Below are 27,217 nucleotides of genomic sequence, written 5' to 3'. Positions count from 1 at the left end.
ACTGGTGGATATAGCAGAAAACTACCAGTAATGGTAGCAATAGAAACTCCCCTTACATTAGATTTATGATATCATAATAAAGTAGTTTCATCTATACATAATTTTTCACAAAATTAATTTGTGGCAATAATTTGCTTTTAGTGAAGGTGTATTTTTTTTTTAATTTTGCTTATATAATGATTAATTCTAGCTCTACCTTTTCAGGGCCAGACCTGCTATAATCTTCCCCTCAGGCTCCTCTGAGGTTTTATGTTTCTCTCATTTCTAAGGGTCTAACTTTTCAAAACTCCCAAGATCAGAGGCTATACTTCCTTCACTGGAGAAAAAAAAGCAAAAAGAATTACCAAGATTCTAAAGAAAGAAATGAAAGAGAGTGTAGGTAAAGATAAGGAGTTTCTCTGAATGTGTCCACAGCAAATCAACAATCTCCTCCATAGTGGGAAGTTAACTGAGTAGACCCAGTGATTGGAGTGTTTCATGTAGAGATGCTAGCTTAGCAAGCTGATGGGATCTACAAATGTTCAAGACTCCTATTACATGTAGCAGCAACATCTTTATAAGTACACCAGCACCAAACTCTCTTATTTCCAAACAAGACAATGAAATACCCTAACTATTTAGATTAACAAGTTGATCATACAAAGTTGCTGTGAGATTCTGCAGATTTCCAGTTTCTCCTTTCATTACAACTTGATGATGCTTAGTGGTCTTCACTAATGATTCCCTTAATTTTGAATTTTTGTTGCTATAGTCTTCCAAGATTAGTTTTTATATATCAAATTCTTTTGTTTACAAACCATATAGTTCTGTTTACAGGATAGGTGCTGAGGGATAAAGGGGAAAGGGTAAATGGAGCTATTTTTGAAAGCTTTTTATGTATTTTTTCTAACTGACATTTTTCTTTGCTATATTTTAATTGAAAGCAATAGACAGAAAAAATGTTATATTTCTTGATACTTGGAGAATGTCTTCTATAACAATCTAACCAGCAGTTGCTATATAATTTTTCTTTGTGGGATATAGCTTGAGAAGAAGGAAGGAGCCTAAGGAAAATGGATGATAAATCAAGACACACAGACAAGTTAATTGATATAGGGAGCAGCGCATGCCCCTGATAATATTTTCCTTTGAAAATTAGTTAATGGAAAATATGAGAAACAAGAGAACACGTGGAAGTAAGAATTCTGAGATAGACAGCACATGGCCAAGAGTGGCGCTAGGAAAGATAAAGAGAGATAGAAGGAAGAACTCCAAGGTTGCAGGAATCAAGAGAGAGAATAGCGCGCCTCACCCCAGCATTTATTGTGGATTGAGAGGTGATCAATGAATACGTAACATAGCACATAGGTCTTAACATTGGTTGAATAGACAATGACAAGATCAGACGAGGTGGGGATTCACCTGACATGCACTTTTCAGAGGAATGAGGTTTGACAAGGTGAGGGCTAAGCCTTTGTGGCTTAGGCTCAAGAATTCTCCTGCCCTTAGAACTGTCTATACGTTGATCATTACCTGATCTGATTGAGTATTTAATACATCAACCATACTTCCCAGATGCTTATATGTCTGGAATGCTACATCTTCTGTATTTGTCATTTTTGGTTTGACAATATATCTTAGCAAATCATAATTTGAATGTTTCTGTGCTAGTCTTATATTTGCTATACTGAAGTACTGAAGAAGAGAAATGTACATTAATATAGCATTAAGGTTTTATCTTATACCTATCAGACTGATCAAAATAACACTATATAATCATCTAAAAATACAAAAAAAACTTTTGACAAAAAATTTAATACTCATTCCTATTAAAAACACTAAAGAACATTGGAATAAATGGATCATTATTGATAGTCAATCTAAACCATCAACAAACATTATCCACAATGAGGTTAAACTAGAAACCATCCCAATAACATCAAGGGTGAAACAAGGGTGTCCATTATCATCACTGCTATTGAATATTGTACTAAGAATGCTAGCTATAGCAATTAGAGAAGAAGGAATGGAAGGAATTTGAATAAGAAATGTGGAAATAAAGCTATCACTCTCTGCAAATGAGAGGATGGTATACTTAGAAGATCCTATAGAATGAACCAAAAATCTAATAAAAACTACTAACAATTTTAGCAAAGTTGCAGGATAAAAAATAAACCCACAGAAATCATCAACATTTCCCTAAATTATGAATAATGTCTAAGTCAAAGAGAGAAAGAGAATTCCCATTTAAAATAACTGCACACAATATAAAATGTCTGGAGATCACTTGCCAAGACAAACCTAGGAACTATATGATCACAACAACAAAACAGTTTTCACATGAATAAAATCAGATTTAAAAAATAAAAAAATCATTAATTGCTTATGAATAGGCCAAGCCATTAAAATACAAATGACAATTTTACCTAATTATTTTATAGAGCTAGAAAAAAAATAATAAAATTCATGTAGAAGAACAAAAGACCATGAATATCTGGTGACTAAATAAAAAAATGTGAAGGAAAATTGCTTAACTGTATCAGATCTCAACCTGTATTATAAAACAGCAACCTTCAAAACAATCTGGTACCTGCTAAGAAACAGAGAAGCAGATTAGTAGAATGAATAAATTAGGCACTCAAGCAGTGATAATGGATGCCCCTTTATGTTATTGGGATGGTTTCTAGTTTATCCTCATTGTGGATAATGTTTGTTGATGGTTTAGATTGACTATCAATAATGATCCATTTATTCCAATGTTCTTTAGTGTTTTTAATAGGAATGAGTATTATGTTTTTGTCAAAAGTTTTTTTTTTCTGTAGTTTTAGATGATTCTATGGTGTCCATTGGTTTTGTTATTGACATGGTCAGATATTTTAATGATTTTCCTATTGTTAAGTCATCCCTGCATTCCCCGTATAAAACCCACCTGGTCATAGTGTATGATCCTTGTGACATTTTGCTATAATCTCTGCTAGTATTAGATTTAACTTTTTTTCATTAACGGAAGAGCATTTCTAAATTAAGGGGGATAAGTCAAAGCTCAGGTCTTCTAGATTCTTATTAATTTGTCATTTTATGGAATTTACTTCATCTCAGGGTTTTTATATCTTCTGCTTTTACCCAATCAATAAGTTTTGATTTAAGTTGAACTACTCTCCTCCTCCTTCAAAGACTTGGGTCTTCCACCTGAAGATTTTGGCAACTCTGATAAATATTATTGCTATAATTTGGAATTGTGTTAAAAGGGTGATTAAAATATTCATGAGACATTTCGGACCCAGAGATCTCATTCCTGGACCTATACCTGAAGAAGGCTAACGATAGAATAAAAGGCCCCATATATACCAAAATTCACAGTCACATTTTTATGATGGTAAAGAACTAAAAACAGAGAGATCATTCATTGACTGGGAAAATGACCAAAGAAATTGTGACAACATAAATCTAATGGAATGTTTACTACACATTTAGAAAGGACAAATATGACATATTCAGAGCCAGAGACAATAAACATTTATTAAGTGCCTACTGTAAAAGTTAAAATCAAATCTCAATAATAATATTATATTTTAAGATATTTATTAATGGTCATTAGAAATCAAGGAATAAAGAAGATACAAAATAAAGACCACATGCCCATGGCTGGTTAGCCATTTTTTAGTCAACCCCACTCACCACCATCAATGCTAATTCTACATCAGAGAGAGGGAGCCTCCAAAGCCTACGCCCTTTATTCTCTGGCTACAGGAAGTACAGGATGACAGCTGGTCAGTGGGCTCTTGGGATATGTAGTTCTTTTTAAGGGCAACAGATTTTCAATCATGCACTACTATGTGTCAGACACTATGCTAAATGCTAGGGATACAGAGAAAGCCATAAACTAGTCCTTACCCTCAAAGAACTCACAATTGAATGACTGGGAAAAGCACATTTAAAAAAGCTAAAATGGGAGTGGGTGCTTCTTAATGAAGTACTAGATCATAATAGTATGGCATTCCTGCATTATTACTGCTAAAATTTAAAAAAAAATGTATTTCACAACATTGCTGGAATTAAAATCTAATTAAGCACCATATAAATGAGTTGTCATAGTTATCATTATTGTTCCTCTCCTTCACCTATTGCTAAAAGATTGTTGCTACCCTCTCCTCACTAAAATACGTATTTGACTAATTTATAACTATATACTCTAATATTTGACCAAGATAATTTATCTAAAATTCTGTAAAAACAATAAAATAATTAGAAACATTTTGGAGACATATTATGGTGGTTTTGTGCACTTGCCAAAATCAACCTGGAAACAAAATGAAAAACAAGTGGAATAGGAAAAAGAAAGTCTAAGGAGGACTGGAAATCTTTGCATTTGCTAAATTTACAGGCTGAACAATGTGAGTAAATTACAAGTTAGCTTTAATTTATATAGTTTATATTGATATGCACTTCAAGGGGCAACCTGACCAAAAATATGGCTATTTTCTAATTCTGAAAATTATGTGAGATGTATTCCATTATTTTCATGTAAAGCAAGGTGATTAATCATCTGTAAAATTGGCCTACATTTCAGGGCTGACAGGAGGTAATCAATTTTCAAACATTTATTGAGCTCTTGTTCAGTGTCAGGCAATGTGCTAGAGACAAAGGCAAAAATGAAAGAATCCCTTGCAAGAGCAATCTGGAGAAGACAAGAACTATGTAAATAAGTTTATATGAAATACATGCAATGAACATAATTTGCATGAAGGGCACTAGCAGTTAAGGGAGAACAAGGACAATTTCATGTCAAAAGTTGCAGTTGAATGTATTTTTTTAAAGGAAATTAGGAATTCTAAAAGATACCAAACTCCTCAAGTGGGAACCTTCCTCAGACTTAATTTTGTGAGTCACTTTTTGCTGAGCATAGCATGTTTCTTGAGGCAAGATGACAAGATACTCTATCTACCTCCAAAGTAAAGACTTTTATCAGGAACAGTACAAGACAACTACCACCCTTTGAAGGGAAGAGGAATATTGAAGTGTGGACTCCTGTCTGACCATTTGACCATCTGATCACATCCCTCCCCTGTCATGCTGCTGTTAAAGTCCGGGATTTCACCCACCACCAAGGAAGACTGCGGACAATGCAATCAGGCAAGGAAAAAGGCCATTTATTATGGAACTGGTACACACCAGTGGGAACCTCTGCCATCAGGGTTCCAAGTTGCTTTTGAGAGGCTGTGCTTTAAATACTTTTCAGCATGTATGGCCCCGCTTCCAGCCCCTTATCTGCTACATACCATCCTTGGAACTTTGGCAATTTTATGTTATTGGGGTCTCCTTGGCCTTTATCTGGTACCGACTGCAGCTGGGGTTTGGCATATTTATGGTTCTGACTAACTTCCAAGGCTAGCCAGCTTGTTAAGGCCTTCCTGTATTTTCAAGGCTGGCCATTTTGGCCTCCCTCACTGCATTTGTCTCCAGCCTGATCTCAGCCTTCTTCAGAAGAGTACTCCACTCAATGAAGAATCTTCTCACACTTGGTCATAACCTTCAAATCCCAGGAATTCTGAACCTTTGTATGTCATTATTCAAACCTCATTCCCTATCCCACCACCTGATTCCTTATTTCCTTTCCCCTCAACAATCTCCCCCAAAAGTTTCAACTAAATACTATCTATCCCTCCCACTTTGCTCTGTGAATACTTCTTCTATGAGCAACAAAATTCTCCTCTTCCTAAATCCTTTCCTTTCCCACTTGTTCCATCCATTAGTTTATTACTGAAATATCACTCTTTTGTGACCCAGATTCCTTGGCCACTCTTTCTAGGACTTGCTGTACCTTCACTCATTTCTGTTTGCTCACTGGTCAAGGTGGAGAGTTAGAATACTCCTTGCTCCCTATCTCCACTTTCAGGTTCTTCACTGCCCTCTATATCATGCAGTCACCTCTCCTTCTCTGAGGTCCATGCTATACATATCTCCTGCCCAATCAAAATCTTGGTAGGTATTACCAATAGACTTTTAGTGGTTTGTAGAAGTATTCTACTTCCTCAAAGACTTCAGAATATAGCTCACAACTTTTTTTTCTCCTTCCTAACTTTTGCAATCTTATTTTAGGACATATATATATATATATATATGTCCTAAAGAGAGTCTCTCTCTCTCTCTCTTTATATATAAAGAGAGAGAGACTCTTCCTTAAACATTCTAATCAATCAATTCCTCAACCTACTCATTTCTAATAACCTAATCTTCCACCCCACTTCAGTCTTCCATGAAGACAATCATACCTTTGATCTTGCCAGCACCCACAAATTCACCAACTCCACATTCAAGAATTCCAAAGTGACTTTTATCTGATGATATTTTGTCTTTTCACCTCTCCCTCTACTTTCCCTTTAAAAAACCTACTCTTCTCTTCTCTTCTCTTGCCCCTTGCTCTCCAATCCCTCGATCCCTCAATTCTCTAGCAAATCACCTTTTTTTGCACTTGTTCTCTCTCCCCTCCCACCTTGACCCCTTGGTGAATCACACAAGATCTACATTGTCTTTCTCTTTGGAATCCCCTTAACACTTTACCAATCATACCCTACCAAACATCAATCACAGATTAATCCCACCATTTCCTGTCTTCACTCACTTAAACATGCATACATATACATACATGCATGCTGCTAAAGGAGTAGGGCAAAATGGATCCACTACAAATTTATGATATACAACCTTAACTGAGTTCTCACTGCTGAAAATCTTTTATACCTTCCTTATCCACTCATTATCCCACTCCAGCTATACTAGACCTTTCCATCCCTCCTTGAATTCCCCATCTCACCCTCTGTAATATTTATTGGGAAAAGAAGGGGAATTGGAAAAATGGGAATAAAGGAAGGTTTGTAGCAGGGAATGGAGGAGTTTAAGGGAAAGAGGGAATATTGCTCCTAGTGAGGCAAAGGAGAGAGATGCCCCCTGCTGAGAGGAAGCAGCAGGAGTCCGATAAGGACTCTTTGTCTTTGAATGACTGAACTGATGTTCAACTCCCTCTATGCCCCAGAAACGATAGTCCACTTATCTGACTGTGAATTCAAATGAGATAAAGTTTAATAACCAGTTTGGATTGGAACAGTATCAGGAATGAGTGGCGAGGGATGTCCCTAAATAAAACAGAAGTCTGTCTCAGCTTTTGGAGCTGAGGCCAGGCCCCACAGGCTGGCAGAGGGTTTCTCCCACTCCTATCTACTCTATATCTGTGCTAGCTTTGTCAAATTCAGAATCATATCAGTAGACAGAAAGCAAACAAGAACTGTTATAATCTTCAGAAGCCTGTGTCTTTGGCTGAACAGAGTAGAGGTACTCCACTCCAGACTTGGCTGAAAGAGCTTCACTCTCCTCCAACCAGGAAGGAAGTCAAGTAGGCAGGAAGGAAGTGCTAGTCACAAGACCCAACTGCCACTCCCCCTTGCCCCTTCCCCCACCAACTGTCAGCCTTGTTTCCTTTCCACACCTCTCAGTTGAAAACCTTGTCTTATATTTTCTAGAACAAATGAAGATCGTTTGTCATTTGCTCTCTCTTAACCCCCTCATGTCACTCACTCACATGCCTTCTGTAACTTTCTTTCTTTACCTGTCCCAAACAGTGAAGTAGTCTTATTACTTACCGAGACTAATCCCTCTACCTCTTCAAGCAATCCAATTCTATCCTGCCTCCTTCAATGGTTGCCTTTTCTATCATTCTCATTCTATCACTTGTTTTCAATTTGTCTTTCTCTGTCTACTTAGTCATTCCCTATTAACTACAAATGTGACCATGCTTCCCCCATCCTGAAAACCCCTCACTGCATCTTTCAATCCTTATTATCTTTTTAAATCTATCCTGTCCTTTATAGTTAAACTCAAATAGACAGTCTACAAAAGATACCTTTACCAGTTCTCTACCTATACCTTTCTCTTCTCCCACTCTCTTACCTCATTATAATCCAGTTTGTATCCATATCATTGCATCAAAACTACTCTCTCCAGAGTTATAAAATTCAATTTGGCAATTTTTAATTGCCAAATTCGATGGCCTTTTCTCTATCCTCATTCTTCCTGACATTTCTGTAATCACTGACACTGCTGATCACCCTAATCTTGATATTCTCTTTAGGTTTCAGGGAGACTACTTTCTCCTGGTTTTCCTCCTATCTAATCGACAACACCTTCTCAATTTCCTTTTCTGGATCCTCATTCATATTATATATGCTCTTGCTATATTTGTCCCAGGATTCCTTCCTGGGTCTGCTCGTTTCCCTTTGTACTTCACTTGGTGATCTCATCAGCATCCATGTTTTTACCATCTCTATGCTGTTGATTTTCAAATTTACTTATCCTGTTCCAATATTTTTGTTGACCTCCCATCTTGCATATTCAACTGCCTTTCAGACATCTCAAACTGTATATCCAGCAGGCATCTTAAACTAAGTATATCCCAAACAGAATTAATTCTCTTTCTGTTTACATTTACCCTTCTACTTTCTACCTTTCCTATTACTCTAGGGTACCACTATTCTCCTAGTCCCTTAGGCTCCCAACCTAAGAGTCATCCTCACTACGTTTCCACAGTATTTCTCATTCCTCTCCATATCCAAGGCTTGCCATTTTCACTTTTATAATATTTCTCAAAAAATATCCCCTTCTCCCTTCTGATGCTGCCATCACTCTGGGATAGAGCCTCATCACCTCACAACTGGACAATTACAATAACATGTTGATGAATTGGCTTGTCTGTTTTCTCCCCAGACCAAAGCATACCCATTTTAGCTACCAAAGTGACTTTCCTAAAGGTGAGGTCTAACCATGTCACTTCCCTACTCAATAAACTCAAGTAGTTCCTTAGAGCCTCCAGAGTGGAATGCAAAATCTAAAGTTTAGCATTCAAAATGCTTCATAACTTAGACTCCTCTTACGTTCCCAATCTTCTTAATCTCTATTCCTGAGCATATACTTTTTTTAAACCCTTACCTTCCATCTTGGAATCAATACTGTGTATTGGTTCCAAGGCAGAAGAGTGGTAAGGGCTAGGCAATGGGGGTTAAGTGACTTGCCCAGGGTCACATAGCTGGGAAGTGTCTGAGGCTAGATCTGAACCTAGGACCTCCTGAGAGGTCTGGCTTTCAATCCACTGAGCTACCCAGCTTCCCCCTGAGCATATACTTTTGATTCAATGACATTAGCCTCTTTGCTATTCTATGAAAAAGATACTCTAGTTATGAATTGAACAATTCTAGGTAAAACAGACAACTAGGACAAAGAGAGAGAATATAGTATAAGTTGCACATGTGGGATATTAAGGCCACTTTGATAGTATTATAGTTTGTGGGGGAAAGTATGATGTATCAAAAGGAAAAATCAATGGAAGTTGCATGTCATGTAAATCAGTGAAGGGAGGGGTTTAATTCAGGGTGAGAAATTTGGCTTCTGCTACAATAATATAACTGAAAGGTGATGAGGTCCTGAACTAGGGTGATGATAGTGTGAGTAGAGAGAAGGGGTAGGATGGCAGTAATGTTGTAGAGGTAGAAACAACAAATTTTGATAATTTATTTGGATATGTGAGGTGAGAGTGGGGAATCAAGGATAAAGAGGAAATTATGTTATAGAGTGGGTAGAGTGCTGGATTTGGAGGCAACAAAAGGCTTCAATTAACTCAGCCTGAAAAGTGTAAATATATACCCAACACAAATTCTTTTGAAATTACTCTCCACCCTTGCCTGGAATGAGTAGAAAAAACCATGATACATATTTGAGACATTGGAGAGCTGGCAAGAATTTGTAAGTGTCCTATTGTCAGAGAGTTATGACAACAGTCTGAATTGGTTTCTAAAATTTGATATTAGCAAAGTTGCTCTGTATTTCTGGTGAATAGTCACTTAAGGTAATGATGTCATTGTTACCTAGATGGGGTGTGCCCTTCAGAGTATGAGTTTAGCTTTATAGTCATCAAAAAAAAAAGAAAAGAAAAAAAGAGACTTAGCAGAAAGATGTCAAGCTGTGCCTCACAGTAATGGCCCAATACCATACTCATTTAGAAGCAAAGTATTAATTTTAGCATGTGAAATATACCAAGAAAACAGAGTATGGGTGTATAACAAGACATGAATGATATATCCAATAGTAAATCATTTTAATTTTGAAGTTGAACAACATATGCATTGCTAACAGATTTTGAACAAGAATATAAATCAATTTCCATGAGAAATATTTCCAAAGGCTAGCAGTCATTCCAGACTTGCAAACTTGCAATTTTTTAAAAAAGTGGTTTCTCCCTCTCTCCTCCAGATAGAGCTGTGAAACAAAATGGAATTGCAAGTCTTTACCTTAGTTGTACGGCTTAGGCTATGGCTTCTAGCTTTAAAAGAGTTGGAAGAGGCAGAACAGACATCTGGCCATGGCTTTTCAATAGGACTGGAAAGTCTGACTTGCCTCTTCTCCCTATCCTGTCTTCTCACTCTGCCTCAGATCTAATCTTTAAATAAGCCAGTGATTGTTCCTTTCTCATTTTTGAATGACAACCAATATGCAATCTCTTCCTTTAAGCACTGGATTTAGTAGGGATAGAGAAAGGGAAATACTCATGAGGGAAAACATTCAATTCTCAGAAGTCTGATTGACCATAACTGATCATAATTTTATACAGTATCCTTAATGTCCAAGAAAATAAGACTCAAATGGTAAGATGTTCAACAGATTCGTGATATGATGGAAGAAGACTGTGCTGGGTTTTATTGCTGGCTCTGCAACTAAATTAAAGTTGTTCCATCTCTCTGGATTCTAGTTTCCTCAGCTCTAAAATGAGGGAGATAGATGATCATAGTGAAAATTTTTAAAAAGACAAATTGATTAATCTAACATTTAGTAAGTGGAAAGAGCCCTGGCTTTGGGTGCAGGGAACCCTAATTTTAAATCCTCCCTGACTTCCACTCACTCCTTGTTACCATTAACCAGTCACAACCTCTCTTGGTCTCTGTAAAAATAGAAGGGCTAAACTAGATATAGCTAAGGTTTAAATCTATGTCATTCTGAAGTAATTTCCAAAACACTCTGCTAGATATAAAAAACTTTGGAGATACAAAGAGAATGAACAACCACTGTCCTCTGTGAGCTCCTAGTGATCAGGAATTGGTTTGACTTTCTTTGTATTTCAAGGATTTAGCACAAGTGTCCACTATGTAATTGGCATTTCATAAATGTTGGTTTACACAGACTGACAGTTGGGCCAGAGTTTACTTTCTAGTAAAAAAAAAAACTCATCAAGGAAGTCACAAAACAGCTCTTACGCTGGCTCTGCTTTTTAGCTGTGCCACCTTGGGCACGTTATTTCATTTTTCTCTGCCTCGTTTTCCTCATTTGTAAAATGAAAGGGCTAGTTCCACTTGATGATTCTCCAATTTCCTTTCAGATTCTGAGCAAACAGGTTTCTAGCAACCAACACCATAATTGAGTAGTTCATAACCCACAGCTAGGACCTAAAGTCCCTTTACCAGAGAGCCTGTGAGTTAATGCGCACTTGTTTGAACTTAGATAAATTAAACTTTTTAAGGAGGAAGGGGAATGGGACGACCAGGAAAAGGGTGGAGCACCGGAAAATGATGAGCCATCTAGCTAGTCTCAGTGACTGCCCCAGCTCCACTCCAGTGCCACCTAATGAGAGCTGAATGAGTTTTTCATACAAGTTGGTACGGTACCTCTGTCCAGGGCAGGGCACCTTAATAATTCTTAGTGGAGACAGGGTGTGTGGAGGGGAGGGGATGGGAAGGTGGAGAAAGTAGGTGGCGCTTGCTCTTCCAAGAGGGAAAAAAAAAAAAACCCGGGCAGAGTAAAAAAATGTTTTTGAAAGTTTAGTGGCAGTAAAAGGGAGTTCCTATCTGTAGGTTTCTAGGTGTCAGGTAGAGTTGAGGAAATGCAAAGGAGGGGCCACTCTTTGTCTTTCTGAAGCTTGGAGGCCCCACCCCTAGGTCTGAGGGTAAAGCCCCTTGGGCAGAAAGGCCGGAGAGGCTAGGGAGCTTAAGAGAAACCAGGAAGAAAAGCTACACCCCAGGTGCTCCTCCTCCAGCAGCACCTGCCACTTCTTGTTCCCTGGGCTCACTCTCACCAGGGCAGCCGTCCTGGGAGCAGCAGCAGCAGCTACATCTGCACCAGCCTCGGCTGGAGCCCTGTTTTGTTTGGCTGTTGCCTCTCGCCCCTGGTTTTCCCCTGCCTTCCCTTTCCGGCCTGACCCCAGAGTACTCTCTGTCCCTGGATCCTGCCCCTGATGGCCACAGACGGGCCGGGGCAGTTCCGGCTTGAAACCGGCTGCCATCTATTCCTGCTGACCCTCCTGGTGAGTTTGACTGCGGGTCACTACCTCTTGGGAGGGTGCACAGGTCACTGAGCCTAGGAGCAAGCCAACCCGGAGAGCCCTGCCAGCAATCTGATCTCCTTCGCTGGGGTCGGGGACCCCTCTGGCATGGGGAAGGACCGTTGAGGGGATGCGAAGTTTAGAGAAGTGAGCTAGGGCAGTGGAAACAGTATCAGCTCCCCGAATCTAGAGACAAAAGGATGTCTTCCGGAGATTTTAATCAGTTTAAGTAGCTGGAGATAGAAGCATCCAACTGCATCCCAAATCGTGGCCTCTAGGTATAGGGTGTGGATAAACGCGTGTGGGAGCCTAGTTGCTGGAAAGAACTTTAGAAACCACTTAGTGCCATGTCTTCATTGTACAGATGGGGAAATCGAGAGCCAAGGAAATTAAATGACATCTAATGTAATCCAAGTAGTAATTGTCAGACTCCGGAGAGAGTTCTAATTCATTCTTCTGTACCACTCTGCCCTACCCTTTGCTGTTCTACTTCCTTTCTCTACAGCCTTGGTCCTAAACCAGCTCTGGGTCGGGGTGCCATGGGGGACTGCTGCTTTCGGTGTTTGGCCAGGATTGGGGAAAGGGAAGGGTGGGAGGGAGATAAGTTTAATCATATAACCTAGGAAAACTTGTGTGGAAATTTTTATTATATGTAATTGGCAAATAGACAAACACATATTTAAAAAAAAAAAGATTTTTTTAAAGGTGTTTGGCTAGGACCACAGCAGTTGGCACTTGTTGCATCTCTTCCTTTGCAGTGGTTCTGGGAGTGAGCTGATCAGTAGGTGTCTTGGAGGGTCTGAGGGAAGAGGAAGGGGCCTGGCTTGTACAATTACTGCCCTGCTAGAGGACAAATAAGAAGAAAGCAGAAAGGTCTGAAGATTTGATAAGAGTCCTAGATCTAGGCTTAGGAAATGCCTTTTTAAGTGCAGCCTCATGCTTGAGGCTAATGTCCTGAAAGGGGAGTGAATCCAACTGCTCTTGGACCTTGGGTAACTGAACTGTGTAATTTTATCTAGGACACTGGGAAAACAGAGTAGACTTATATTCAGGCTCAGGGGGGTTGTTAATTGGTTTTGGACATTTTGAAAAATGTGAAGGGTTGATTGAAAAGTGAATTTGGAACAACCCAAGAACCAAGTGGATAATTTTGGAAAAGAGCCAATTATTGAAAGAACAAAATGGGGAGTAGTCTTGGGAGTAGCCATTCAACATTTGAATTACTTAGCTATTTTTCTACTTCTTTTTTTTTTATACAAGGAGATAAAGCCTATTTATGATATGACAGAGGGTTCACATTACCTCTTTTCTGAGACTTGAAACAAGAATATTTGTGTGATCTCTTAGGAGCTTGTTATTAATCCTAGAATGGCTAGGGAAAATTAACTAAATTCTATGTACTTTTACAATATTTAACCATTTGCATGGACCCTATGTTTCATTTTTGCAGTAAAATTTGTATTGATGCCTAATTTGTACATCTTAGAATTGTTATTATGTGTGCAGAAATGTCAGATCTCAGTAAAAATGTCATATATTGATACCATGCAATATTGGTCAAATTATTACCTTAATCTTCTTGTTCCCTTTCTATTATATAATAATTTAGAAACATCATCCTTGGTTAAAAGTGTGTTTCTATTATTATATCATATTACGTATATTATGCAAGGGGGTTATAATTTAATTATATGGGATCATTGTGGGTTTTCCTTCATCCATAAGAATTCAAATCAGTATTTCATAAACTTTGTGTTCATTTTAATATCAACTTACCAAATATGCTCTGTGTACTAGGCAATGATGAAAGAAAGAAAAAAATTCCTATTATCAAAAAGGATATTACATTCTACTAGGTGGATATAACAGGGATGTAAATACGAATATAGGAAAAACTAAAGAGGGAGAATTAAAGCTGTACATATGTTGAGGAAGTCATACCCACATAGATTGTAAGTTCTCTGTGAGTGAAGCCTAGTGTCTTTTCTGAGAAAAAGTTGAGAGAATTCTTCTCCTATCTTCTAACCTAAACCCAAGCTATTCATATAATAGCACTCAATTGCTTGTCGAAATTTTCAAAAGTTGGCTATTGACCAAGTGTGAGCTGTTTGAATAGTCTAGATTGATTTATTCTCTCCCACCCCTGAATTCTGCATACTTATCCTCCCCTTCCAATCTTTGAGGTTTGTGGCTTTGGCCAGGATGATGTGAGCTATGACAGGTTTTGTTATTGGAAGAATAACATGAATAACAAAGGAATAACCACACCTCAGTCTCCACATTGATTTGGTTGTATTCTCAAATGTGAAATTAGGTATACTTAGGATTTCTGTCAAGGCTTAAACCACCCACTAAAATCTCAAGGCAAAAAGATGAAGAACTTCTTGCCTGAGAAGGTCTTGTCTTATAAGTAAACAACAAACAAACAAACAATCCCCCCAAACAAAAACCCCTTAGGATATCCTTAATTGTGGCTTTACTTAAATATTTGTTTTCATTTTACCAAGTTACAATATCTATCTAGAATCGAGATGATTAGAATGACAACATTTTAGAGTAAGAAAGGCTTTTGGAGACCAGCTAGTCTAATCTCTGCATTCTGCAGATGAGGAACCTGAGGACCAGAGAGATTATGTAATTTGCACTAGCTCACCCAGCTGGGTGCTAGAGCTGGGGTGATTCCTCTGTTCTATGGAGTCCAAATCAAATGCTCTTTCCATTACACCCAGCTTGACTCTGAAAAGAACTTAATTCTTTAGTTTCTATAATAACAGTAGTTACTAATTTTATGGTACCTTTCCCAAGAAACTTAAACTGCTTTAGAATCTTATTTTTCAAAATATGCTTAGAGATAATTCTTATGAATGGATGAAGAAACTATTAGGAGTACATAAGATTTTGTGCAAGTTTCTTTAAAAAGTGAGCCCAAAGGAGTCACCTAGAATTTCTTATTCTCAGTCAGAGTCAATGTGTTAACTGAGGAAAAAGTCCTAAACTAGAGAATCAGGAGACTCATGCTCTGACTCTGACTTGCCATTACCATTGTAACCTTGACCAAATTATGTAATCTCTTTTAGCATGCTCCCTACCAACTCCCATTGGAGATCTTTGCATTACCTTGCTGATAGAGTTTTTTAAGAGTGAAATAAGATAATGTATCTAAAATTATTCTAAGTGTAAATTTATATAAATATGAAAAATTATTCCCCCTTTTCCTTTCTTTCTTTTTTATATTTTAATTAATTAATTTGTTATATTAAAATTTTCAGGTAACTTTCCTATTAGAGAAGGCATCATTTGACAAAAAGATATATGTAAAACTATGTCTTGCTTATTTCAGTTTATCAGTTCTTTCTCTGGAGGTGGACATATACAAGTCATTCTTCAAACAATATTTCTATTGCTGTATATAATATTCTCCTGATTCTGTTCCTTTCTTTTTTTTCCTTTTAAACATTATTTTATTTGGTCATTTTCAAACATTATTCCTTGGAAACAAAGATCATTTTTTCCCTCCCCTACACCTCCCATAGCCAACGCAAGATTTTCTGTTCCTTTCATACTTCATAACTCCATGTAGGTCTTTTGCTGTGTTCTTTCCCCACCAAAAAAAGAGCTGATAGAAATACTTTAGAACATATAAGATCTTTTCCTTTTTCTCTCATCACCCTAGGAAATAAAACTAAAAGTGAAATTGTTAGGTCAAAAGGTACACATAGTTTTATAACTCTTTGGACATTAATTCCAGATTACTCCCCAAAATGGATGGATCAGTTTACAGTTCCACCAAGTATTATTTTTATTAGTGTCCCCATTTTTCCACTCTCACATTTTTCATTTTGCCCTCTTATAATTTTAGCCAATCTGATAGATGTAAGATTATATCTCAGAGTCATTTTGATTTACATTTCTCTAATCAATGATTAAGAACATTTTTTCATATAGTTCTATGTAGCTTTGATTTCTTCATCTCAAAACTGTCTGTTTTCTTCTGATCATTTATCAACTGGGAAATGGCTCCTATTCTTAAAAATTTAACAAAGTTCTCTCTTATTTTTAGATATAAGGTCTCTATCTGAGAAAGTCTATAAAAATCCCCCCCAACTTATTGCTTTCCATCTAATCTTGGCTATATTAGTTATATTTTTACAAACCCTTTTAAAGTTAATGTATTTTAAATTACCCATTTTATATATCACAGTGCCTTCTGTATTATTTATTCATAGATTCTTTTCTTATCCATAAATATAATAGGTATTATGTTCCTTTTACTTTTCATTTGTTATTATCTCCCTTTATGCCTAGGTCACATATCCATTTTGATCTTACCTTGGTAAATGGTGTAAGATATTGGTCTATATCTTCTTTCTGCCAGACTGCTTTACAATTTTCCCAACAAAATTTTATCCCCAAACTCTTGGATTTTTACTTTTGTCTCCTATTTTTGCCCTTCCAAAAATCCTATTCCTGCTTAGCACTGAATACTGCAGCATAGAGTTATGCAATTACATATTGGGTAGTAAACTCCCTCCATCATAGATGAGTTATAAGCACTGGAGAGTTGCCTCAGGCCATTAGATGTTACCTGATTGGTTTAAGAATACTCAGGTAGTAAATTACAGAATGGGCATTTTAACCTAGGTCTTTCTGACTCTGAACCCAATATTCTCTATTAAGCTATGGGACTTCTAAGTAGTACCTATAATATGCATAATGAATGATGCCCATACTTTGTTTTTTGGGTTAATTTTGCTTTGTGTACTGATAGGTAGAAACACTTCACATTGTTTAAACTGATAAATGACTGAATTATGGTAGAATTAGCAGTATGAGATGTGTTTTTTTTTTATCCTTAGAACTGTAGTTTGCTGAGCTTCAGAATAATTTTATACTTGAAAAAGGTCCCTTATTTCTATTTTAGGCTGTCATGAGCATAGTTGTGATCTTGCAAATAGGGACAGGTAGGTGGCACGGTGAATAGAACCTGGAGTCAAGAAGATTCATCTGCATAAATTCAAATCTGGCCTCAGAGACTTGCTGACCCTGTGACTCTGGGCAAGTCATGAAACCCTGTTTACCTCAGTTTCCTCATCTGTAAAATGAATTTCTCCAGGAAATGACTAACCATTGCAATATCTTTGCCAAGAAAATCCAAATGATGTCCCAGAGTCCCAGATGAATGAACAACATCAATCCTGTAAATACACTAATGGGGATACTATATAAATTTTTGGGGTAAACTGCAAGACAAGATTACTCTACAGATAATATATAGTAGGTTTGAGTATATGAGCATTTGGGAGGATAATTCATTTGGTTTTGTTGAAAACCAGTTTTGAACCAAACTGTTTTCCAAAGTATTGGTCCATGTTTTTGAACTTTCAAAATGTTTATAATTTCTTTGCTAAATACTAAGTGGCATCTTGGCATCATAAATAGCCAGTTTCTCCAGTCAGATTGACTCAGTTTCCAAGGCCAGCCTTTGTTATAAAATGGCTGTGATACTTGCTGGGCAAGTCACTTAACCTCTTACTGCCCACTAAGATTATAAGTTAAAGAATAATTCCTGATCTTCATTGGTGGAAGGAGTTTCTTTATCAGAGAACACTCTATATACCACAATTTACATAGATTTCTGAGTATATTATCAACTTTCAAAACATTTGGAGTACATCTGTCCTGTTTTATGGGAAATGTATCCCCATGCGTGTCTAAGATGTGTGTGTTCTGATTTTAGAGGCAGCTCCTACAAATTGAGAGATTAAAAATGACATTGAATGTCTATATCTGGTGGTAAGCAGCCACTAAACCACGGTAGTGTTGGCCTTGGCACATTATTTCCTTTGGGTCACGAAAATCATATTCAGAAATTAAAAAAAAAAAACTAACCATGGGAAGAATTAAACTATAAATGAAGAACTGATGTGTGGATCTCTTATATTTATTCATATTCATTAACATACACCACATTTTACTATGTGCTTAAAATAACAAATTACATTTTTGGACATGTCTTCAGTATTCTCCTAACACTTTGAAATATATGAGGTAAATATCTTCACTTTACAAGTGGGGAAATTAAGAGGTTGTGATCAGCTAGAGGTAAAATGATTATTAAGTAGCAGTAACTAGAATTTAGGTCTTTTTTTTTTCATTATACCAAACACATTTCCAGACATGTTATTCTTAAATATTGCCTATCTGTATTATTTTGCTCAAATGATTGAATTAGATATTAACAATAAACAACATTTCCATGGATAGTTGTAAATTGCAACTAATTTTGGTTCCCTTTCTAGGTCTTGAGTTTTTCCTGTGAAGCCTGCAAAAGAGTGACACTTAATGTTCCTTCTACACTAGAGGCTGAGACTTTTGTTGGTAGAGGTAAGAAAATGAAGGAAAATTTTCTGGAACCATAATTTAATAAATTTTCTTTAAGTAATATATAAAGTCAGGGAAAGAAGCACATTTAAATGAATATAATTTTCAGAAAATGTTTGTGCTTCATAGTTTAAGGATTTGCTTTTAGAAATTTTAGGTCTCCTAGGTTTAGTTCCTTTACTCCTATCACCTTACAATTTTTAAAATAACTATAAGTCTTTAAATATATTTGTTTTGTTTTTTGGTGGAGGAGGGTGGCATGATTCTGAATTTTTAATAAAATAAAATCTTAGCAGTAAAATGTTTCCTTGTAAATCCTTGTAAATGAGATCTGGAAAAAAATGACTTTTCCTTTAAAAACTTTCATTTAGAAGATGAAAATCTTTATTCTTATTTTTAAAACTTTTTTGATTGGTTTGAGAAGAGTCTAAAATATATTTATGGTTTATGTCAGTAGCTTCAAATTCAAATTACACTTTATATAATACGCCAGATGATTTCCTATAAGGCATCATTTAAGTTTAGAAGACCTGCGTCTGAGTCCTTTGACTTTGGACAAGACACTTACAGTTTCAGAACTTCAGTTTCTTCATCTGCAAAATGTAAGATAATATTATTTGGGAGGTAGTGAGATGGTTCAGGAGAGAGAGCACCAGTCAGAAAGATCTGAGTTCAAATCCAGCCTCAGACACATACTAAACTGGGTAAACTTGCTTCAATTCCTCATATGTAAATAAGGACACTAGAAATGGAAATGGCAAACCACTCCAGTATCTTTGCCAATAAATCCATATGGACAAAGTCCATGAGGTCATGTAGAGTTGGACACAACTGAACAACAACAAAAGTATTTGTATGATCTTTCTTACCATATTGCTAGAAGGAGCATTTTATAACTCAAAGGGCTATGCAAATGTGAGGATTTTATTTTATATTATTTTTTGAGAGGAAAAGTATGATTTAATTGTAACGTGGTTTTTATCAGGGCAGAGAACTGTCAATCTGGGAACTTTCTTTACTAATACATATAGGCAACTACTCTATGAATACTTTGAGATGTTGAGATGTTAAAGACATCCTGAGATTTATGGGATTGGTTAAGTAATAAATGACTGGCATTCAGGACTTAGAGCCTAGGACTAACTGCACTGGACTTATTTATACTCATTTTTGTTGTAGATATAGCTTATGACATTGTATTAAGGATAATTTGAGTTCAAATACATTGTCCTAGGGAAAAAAATTCACTTTGTTGAAAGACTACGAAGCTTTTGTTCATTATTTTTATTATTCCAAAGGACAGTGGTTCCTAATAGTTCATCTAGATTATATTGCAGGAGTTCATCCACATGTTTTTGCCTTATTATGAAACAAATTAATAAAACACTTATTAAGTGTTATCTATATGCAAAGCACTGAGCTTTGCTATTACTGGGGATATAAATAGAAAAGCATGACAGGAGTGTAGTCTGTTTGAGAGTTTTATGGGTTGCAGGGCCCTAGTATAATGTTTTCCTGCTTTCTTAAAAATCCTCAGTGAATAACCTTGAGTGCTAAGTCCTTTTTGGGGAGCCTAGTACTTGTATGGAGCTTTTAAGGATTTTTTTTTCCTTTAAGCTAACCTGCTTGTTCTAGTGACAATTGAATTCAGACATCTATTTAGATTGACCTATATGCTACAGAGGTTCACTGGGGGAGATTTTGGATACTCTGTGTTTAATGAACTCTTTGGAAATAATATTTTCCAGACATGCAGAGTTTCCTTTGTATTATAGAGTTCAGAGGAACTTTTTTTCCTTTCGTTCTTTTTTAACCTGAACTTTCTGTCAGTATGAATTCTAAGAGAGAAGAGTAGCAAAGGCTAGGCAATCAGGGTTAAGTGACTTGCCCCAGGTCATACACCTAGAAAGGGTCTAAGGTCATATTTGACTCTAGGTCCTCCTGTCTCTAGTTCTGGTGCTCTATCTGTATTATCTAGCTGCCTCTCAGAAGAATTTTTATTCTTCAGAACTGACCCCAAGCCTGCATAAGTGAATCTGGAGCAGAGGGACCCCTTGTATGGAGAGGACAAAACCTTAACCTATCCTATTTACCCCCAGCCCTTCCAGCAGGTCTGTGTTTTTATTTGAATGCCAATACAAAGCAGACTGGTTTCTTACACGATGGTGAACTTTTAGTTAACTCAGGGCCCTTCTCCCTATCAGGTTCCCTATTGGAGCAAGACTTGTCCTTTGAGTGGTGAAGTTTGATTTTTCTTTTTTCTTCTTTTCTTTATTGTCATGGGTAAGGAAAGACCTTTGCAAAGCCCAAGATGGAACATTTATCTATTAGATAGGACTAATCTTTGGAATTAAGAACAAGACACAATTAAAAGCTACCTTAAATGAATTAAACAATCCAGTTATATTTAAAAAATCTATCTTTTTTGTTTATCAGAATTGTATTAATGATTTTTGAAGGTTATACCCAGATAGTCAGCATTTAGATTATTGAAATAATGGGGGGAAGAACCATGGTAGAGTAGATTGCGAACCTCAGAGCCAGCAAGACCTCGATCTAGGTTCTACTTTTGACACATACCAGCTGGGATGAATTGCAAGCCAACTAACTTCTTAGTGTAACAGACAACTCCCTATGAGTATAATAGGTATTTATCTTTATTAATAGAGGAAGTTGTTCACCAGGGAGTTTCCTACATTAATTATATAACAGATCTAGATAATAAAGGTAAAATAAGACTTCAGCAAATGTCTCACTCAAATACTATATTATAGACCAGGGGCTTTCATGCCCAAAGAACTCCAGAATGTAAAACATCTGGGTAGATAGGAAGTCAGGGGATTTCTATTCAGCAAAGCTGTGGAAATAAGTCTGGAACAACCCAGAATGCAAAATAATATAATATAATATAATATAACATAACATAATATAATACTATGACTCAGAGGTTTTGATTTTGTTTATTCAAATCCTGTGTCAACAGAACCCAAGCTGAAGTAGAACTTCTGTTATGATCCTGGAGGCAAACAGGTGTCTAAGAATCAGCCTAACTTAATATGGAAACATGGCAGCCAGATGATGAATATTTTTTTCATAATAACCATTGAAACTAAAAAAAATACAAATTGGCCCTAAATCCCATCTTCTATGTCTGCAGTTAGTGTCACAGTGCTAGATAATGAAGCAGAGAGAACCCCAAATCATAGTTATTAGAGTAGCTATTGAGATTTATTTAACTCTTTGGTACTCTAAATGTGTGATATTTGTTCCATGAAAAGTGAGTTGAAAGTCTTACTGGTGGAACTGAAAAAAAAACAACTTGTCACTGTAAATAAATATGTAAATAATGACATGCTACTATAAATAAAACCAGAAAGGTATAAGGAAATCGGAGTTATATGGAGGTCCAGGATATGGGAAGTAAATAAATTTAATTGAAATAGTCAATATTTGTCAACAGGCAACAAAAAGAATTATTTCATGTGACACTTGGTCATTTTATTTCAGAGTACTCATAAATAAGCAGGCCATAGTAAAGATATGTTATATTTTATAGCCCAAAATCTGTTGGAGACAATGAAGAGGCAGGTAGTTTCTATGAAGAATTTGACATTATCCTCCTCAATGTTAAAACTTACCTTGATGTGCATGACTTCATTGTGAAGGTAGACACTGAGCAGGACTGTGAAATCTGTGTTGGAGGTGATCCAAGCATGTAGTGAGAGAGAGAGAGAGAGAGAGAGAGAGAGAGAGAGAGAGAGAGAGAGAGAGAGAGAGAGAGAGAGAGAGAGAGAGAGTTAACAAGATGGTCCAAGTGTCAGACTAATATTCACAAAATATTTTAAAGAATTAAGTCAAGCCCATGGGGACCACCAAGTTGGGGGTTCCAAAGGTTAAGAATGCAGACAGACACAGGAGGGCTGGTGGGAATCAAGTGGCCAATGGCAATTTTATTGAGGGAGGGGATGATATTTATAGGGAAATGACATAGGTAAGAGAATTAGGTAAGCTTCATACAGAAACAATGATAGGTAATGATTTGCAAGGTAAGGATAATGAACATAGGTTACTTCAGTGATTAAAGACAAAAGTTTTCTATATGCATTTGATCAATACATCAAGGTATGATTGCTCAGCTGGGTTTGGAACTTCAGTGGATGACTCCCTAGTAAGGTTCCTGATGAAGTTCTTGCCCTAGTGTTTTTTTGGCAGAACATCTGATAATTCAGTAAAGAATGGGTTGGGTCTTACTGCTTCTAACGCCTTCCCCAGAGGCCTTGCATTCTGGGGTGTTCTGAGATTATTTCCACAGCCTTACTGAATAGAAAGCCCCTGACTTCCTATCTACCCAGAAGTTTTACATCTTGGGGTTCTTTGGGCATGAAAGCCTCTGGTCTTCTTGTACTGATCCCACAGAATTAGGAGTCTCTGAAATTTTCCTCTATGAAGAATTTATAGAAATATGGTGATAATATTAGCACAGGATGGGAGGGATTGCTTCTTGTAACAACTGAAGGAGTAACCACACCATTGAGATCCTTTGAAGCAACATTAGAGGAATTTAACTTTCTATTTTAAGATCTATCAGAATTTTCATTCTACAAACAGTAGAGCATTTGATTAAAAAAAACACCTTTCTTTTTTGTCATAGTAATGACTCTTAAGATAGAAGGGCAAGGCTTTGATCTAGCCATAGCACTTTGGAGTTTATACCCCCAAAGAGATAATAAGAAAAAAGACTTGTACCAAAAAATTGGAAAATGAGAGGATGCCCTTTGATTGGGGAATAGCTGAACAAATTGTGGTATATGTTGGTGATGGAATACTATTGTGCTGAAAGGAATGGTGAACTGGAGGAATCCCATGTGAACTGGAACAACCTCCAGGAATTGATGCAAAGTAAAAGGAGAAGAACCATGAGAACATTGTACACAGAGACTGATACATTGTGGTACAATCAAATGTAAAGGACTTCTCCACTAGTAGCAATGCAGTGATCCAGAACAATTTGGAGGGATTTATGAGAAAGAACACTATCCACATCCAGAGGAAGAACTGTGGAACTAGAAACACAGAAGAAAAACAACTGCTTGATCACATGGGTTGATGGGGATATGATTAGGGATGTAGATTCTAAATGATCACCCTAGTGCAAACATCAATAATATGGAAATACGTTTTGATCAAGGACACATGTAAAACCCAGTGGAATTGCTCATTGGCTATGGGAGGGGGCGGGGAGAGGGTAAGGGAAGAACATGACTCTTGTAACCAAGGGAAAATATTCTAAATTGACTAATTAAAATTTTTTTCAAAAAATTAAAAAATAAATAAGTAAATGCTCACCATCAAAAAAATAAAAGACAGAAGGGCAAGGACTAAGCAAATAATGTTAAGTGACTTGGCCAGGATCACACAGCTATCTGATAAATTCTTAACTTGTCACCCTGAAAGTGTGATTTCCAGTGAATATTCTGGACTGATTTCTGATTAGAAATAAAAAGATCTCTTTCCATTAACAGTTTAATAAAGGGAATCTTGGAAGAAAGTGGTAATTTCCTCATCATTATCACTACCATCATCATCTTATTAATATCTATTAGTTATAAATATCTTTTCACAATTACAACCACCAGAAAAATAATAGTATGACTAGTACTCCTAATGCTTCCCACAAATTTCTCTTCAAGGGCAAGAAGAAAAACAAAAAACTTTGGGATGTTGGAAAATGGTCACCTGCATATATTTCCTACCTTTCCCATTACCAAACTGACATTTCTTCCTGGAAGCATTAGGAGCACATGTTACTCTAGTTCACATTAATATAGCTCTTCACAATTAATCATTTGTGTTTTCACATTTGTCCTTTGATTCTGCCTTATGGTTCTATGCTTTTCCCACTATGCCATTCTGCCTGCATTGTGCCATATTTGCATCTATAGCACCAGAGTTCTTATTAACCTTAACATGAATATTGACTCTTTCCTCTACTTCATCTATGCAGTTGCCAAATTCTGTTGGTTCTAGCTCTGAAACCTGATTGAAGCAATATAGTGAAAAAGTGTTAGTTTATAGAGAGATAGTAACTGATGAGAGAGTCTCTAATGACATGCCACTAGCCTCTGTCTTTGGCTGTATGCTGTTAAAAAAAAATTGTTAATATCCAGGATGAGGATGTAGAATTTTGATGAAATATGAGTGCTAGTTAGGGATTACAATATCCAAGCAGCTAATGGATAGTTGTTGGGATATCTAGATTTAGACATTTCCTTGCTTTGTGCCACCAAGCAAGTTACTTAACCTTTGTCTGCCTTAGTATTTTTTAGTTGTAAAATAGGATTTATAACAGCATCTATCTCCCAGGATTATGAGGACCAAATGAAATAATATTTGGAAAGCACTTAGCACAGTGTCTAGCACATTACTATGTACTATATCTATATAAGTGCTTATTCTCTTCCCTCTCTCTCTTCAAAACAAGATTACATTTAATAGATATAAATAGAAAGTCCTGAATTTGCATTTTTAAAAATTGGCTTCATAATAAAATATTGAGATAATGTGGCTAGCAAAACATTTGTTTTACATATTTTTTGTAAATTGTAAATTTTACAAATTGTGATTTTTCTCTCATGCAGTTAATCTAGATGAGTGTCTTCCATCTGCAAACATAATCCGTTCAAGTGATCCTCACTTCAGAATTCTTGAAGATGGCTCAGTGTACACAACCAGTACAGTTGTATTGTCTTCTGAAAAGAAAGTTTTTACCATTCTACTTTTCAACAGAGAGAAAAAAGAACAGAAGCATATAGTTGTCCTGCTAGAACATCACAAGAAGGTATAAAAAATAATGTGATATTTTCTTAATATGTGTTTTTTTTCCTCTTCATCATTACATTGTCTCTTTATTGGTGAAAGCTTATTGCTTACTTTTTCATAATGTTGACTTTTCTCTGGATGTTTCAAGTTGCCCTTATTTCATTTTCTCCTTCGTTTCACCAAACTTGCATCTTATTCTAGTTCTCATGAGAAAAGTTGCTTATAGAGAGTCTAAGGTTGGGAAAATAGTCATTACTTTTACATGTGTATTCCAGGCACTGAAGAAAAGACATTTGAGTGAAGCAATCCTTAGGCGTGCCAAGAGAAGATGGGCACCTATCCCTTGTTCTTTGATGGAGAACTCTTTGGGTCCTTTCCCCATGCTTCTTCAACAGGTAATTACATTTTTGCTTAGTTCTACAATTCTTCATTTCCTTCAATTTGAACACTGACTTTTTAATCACTTAGAAATATCACAGCTGCCCTTTTTATAATATGTGGTATATATTTATAGACCTATACATTCATATACACATGATACATATTTGCGGATTTTTTTGGCAAAGGTTTTGTTATCCATATCTTTCATAGTGTAATAAAATCTTGATTGACTGGTACCTGTAACTTCATAGCATCAGACTTACTCTCAGAAATCAACAGAGAAGTCTCAGAAAATGGGAACTGTAAAAAATAACAAAATGCAAAATTTTCATTGTATGTACTTTGTTTACTAGAGAGAGAGAGTGCTGCTTTTGGCTGGCAGTGAAATGAAAGTCAAACCTTGTGGCTTAAGGGGAGAAGAACATAAAATAAATTTTTAAAAAGAAAAAACATATTGGAGAAAGAAAGTGGGGTGGAAATTAGGGGAAGGTAATTTGGGATCTTGATGTAAGAGAATGAGATGGAAAAGTAGCATGAATGAAAATGGAACAAAGCTCTGTGTGAAATAAGGTAGGAAAACTTGTGCAAAGGCTTAGCAAAAGCCCTTATTAAAAATTCTACTTGTTTTAGTAAACTTTGAAGCCATTACGACATTTATGTAGTGATGTGGTATGGTATAATGTTTTCCTTTGGGGGCATATCTATGGTAGTGTTGCTATATGTAGTAGAGGCATGGGGAGAGAGAGAACTTGCAAGAACCAAGCTGGAGACCTAGCTCTAGCTGTCAATGAAGAGAAGATTCCAGTGGAATGTTCCCAGGAGTGGCAGTTGGGGGTTTGCTGGCCACACTGGGAAGAAAAACTTGGTTTTTGGACTTTGCCTTGGTCTCTCTGACTTGGGGTAGTTGAAGCTGATAAGAAAGACAAACTTGGCTTTTGAGTTGGTGGTCTATAGGAGAGTTGAGCTGGCCAGGAGAAACTGAGAGATTTTGAACTTTGTTTCTTTCTGGGGTTAAGCTGAGAGACCTTACTGATTTTTTTTTTTGAAGAAGAAAGAAGATCTTGAAAAGCCATTGTTCTCCATCTCCCTAACTGTCTTAGAGTCACAGTTTGTGACTGGAATACTTCCTCAAACCTTCCTAAAATTATCCCTGTAGTTTAGGGAAATCCTCATCCCTCTTACCTCAGTTTCCCATCCTGTTATCACAATAAACCCCTTACCTGAGAAAGAAAACTAGTATCTATTATAGTTCACTCGGAGGGGAAGAATTGGGAGGAGAGGGTGGCAGGAGGAAGAGGCTTG

General features: G+C 36.6%; 1 protein-coding gene across 2 annotated transcripts in view; it reads left to right on the top strand.

Annotated features, from left to right (window-relative positions):
* The first annotated feature begins 11,849 nt into the window (after window positions 1-11,849).
* LOC100031170 (desmocollin-2) overlaps window positions 11,850-27,217 on the top strand; it is a 46,532-nt gene continuing 31,164 nt past the window's right edge. The window contains exons 1-4 of one of the 2 annotated variants that reach the window (XM_007487210.3): window positions 11,850-12,316; window positions 18,634-18,718; window positions 25,354-25,553; window positions 25,810-25,929. In XM_007487210.3, the coding sequence (XP_007487272.1) occupies window positions 12,248-12,316; window positions 18,634-18,718; window positions 25,354-25,553; window positions 25,810-25,929 (474 nt within the window). In that variant the 5' untranslated portion in view covers window positions 11,850-12,247. The remainder of the gene's footprint in view (window positions 12,317-18,633; window positions 18,719-25,353; window positions 25,554-25,809; window positions 25,930-27,217) is intronic. The other variant, XM_007487211.3, reaches the window with a different exon arrangement.

Source organism: Monodelphis domestica, chromosome 3 (assembly GCF_027887165.1).
Source record: "Monodelphis domestica isolate mMonDom1 chromosome 3, mMonDom1.pri, whole genome shotgun sequence".
Lineage (NCBI taxonomy): Eukaryota > Metazoa > Chordata > Mammalia > Didelphimorphia > Didelphidae > Monodelphis > Monodelphis domestica.
The sequence above is the reverse complement of the archived record's forward strand: the minus strand, read 5'-3'. Positions and strand labels throughout refer to the sequence as shown.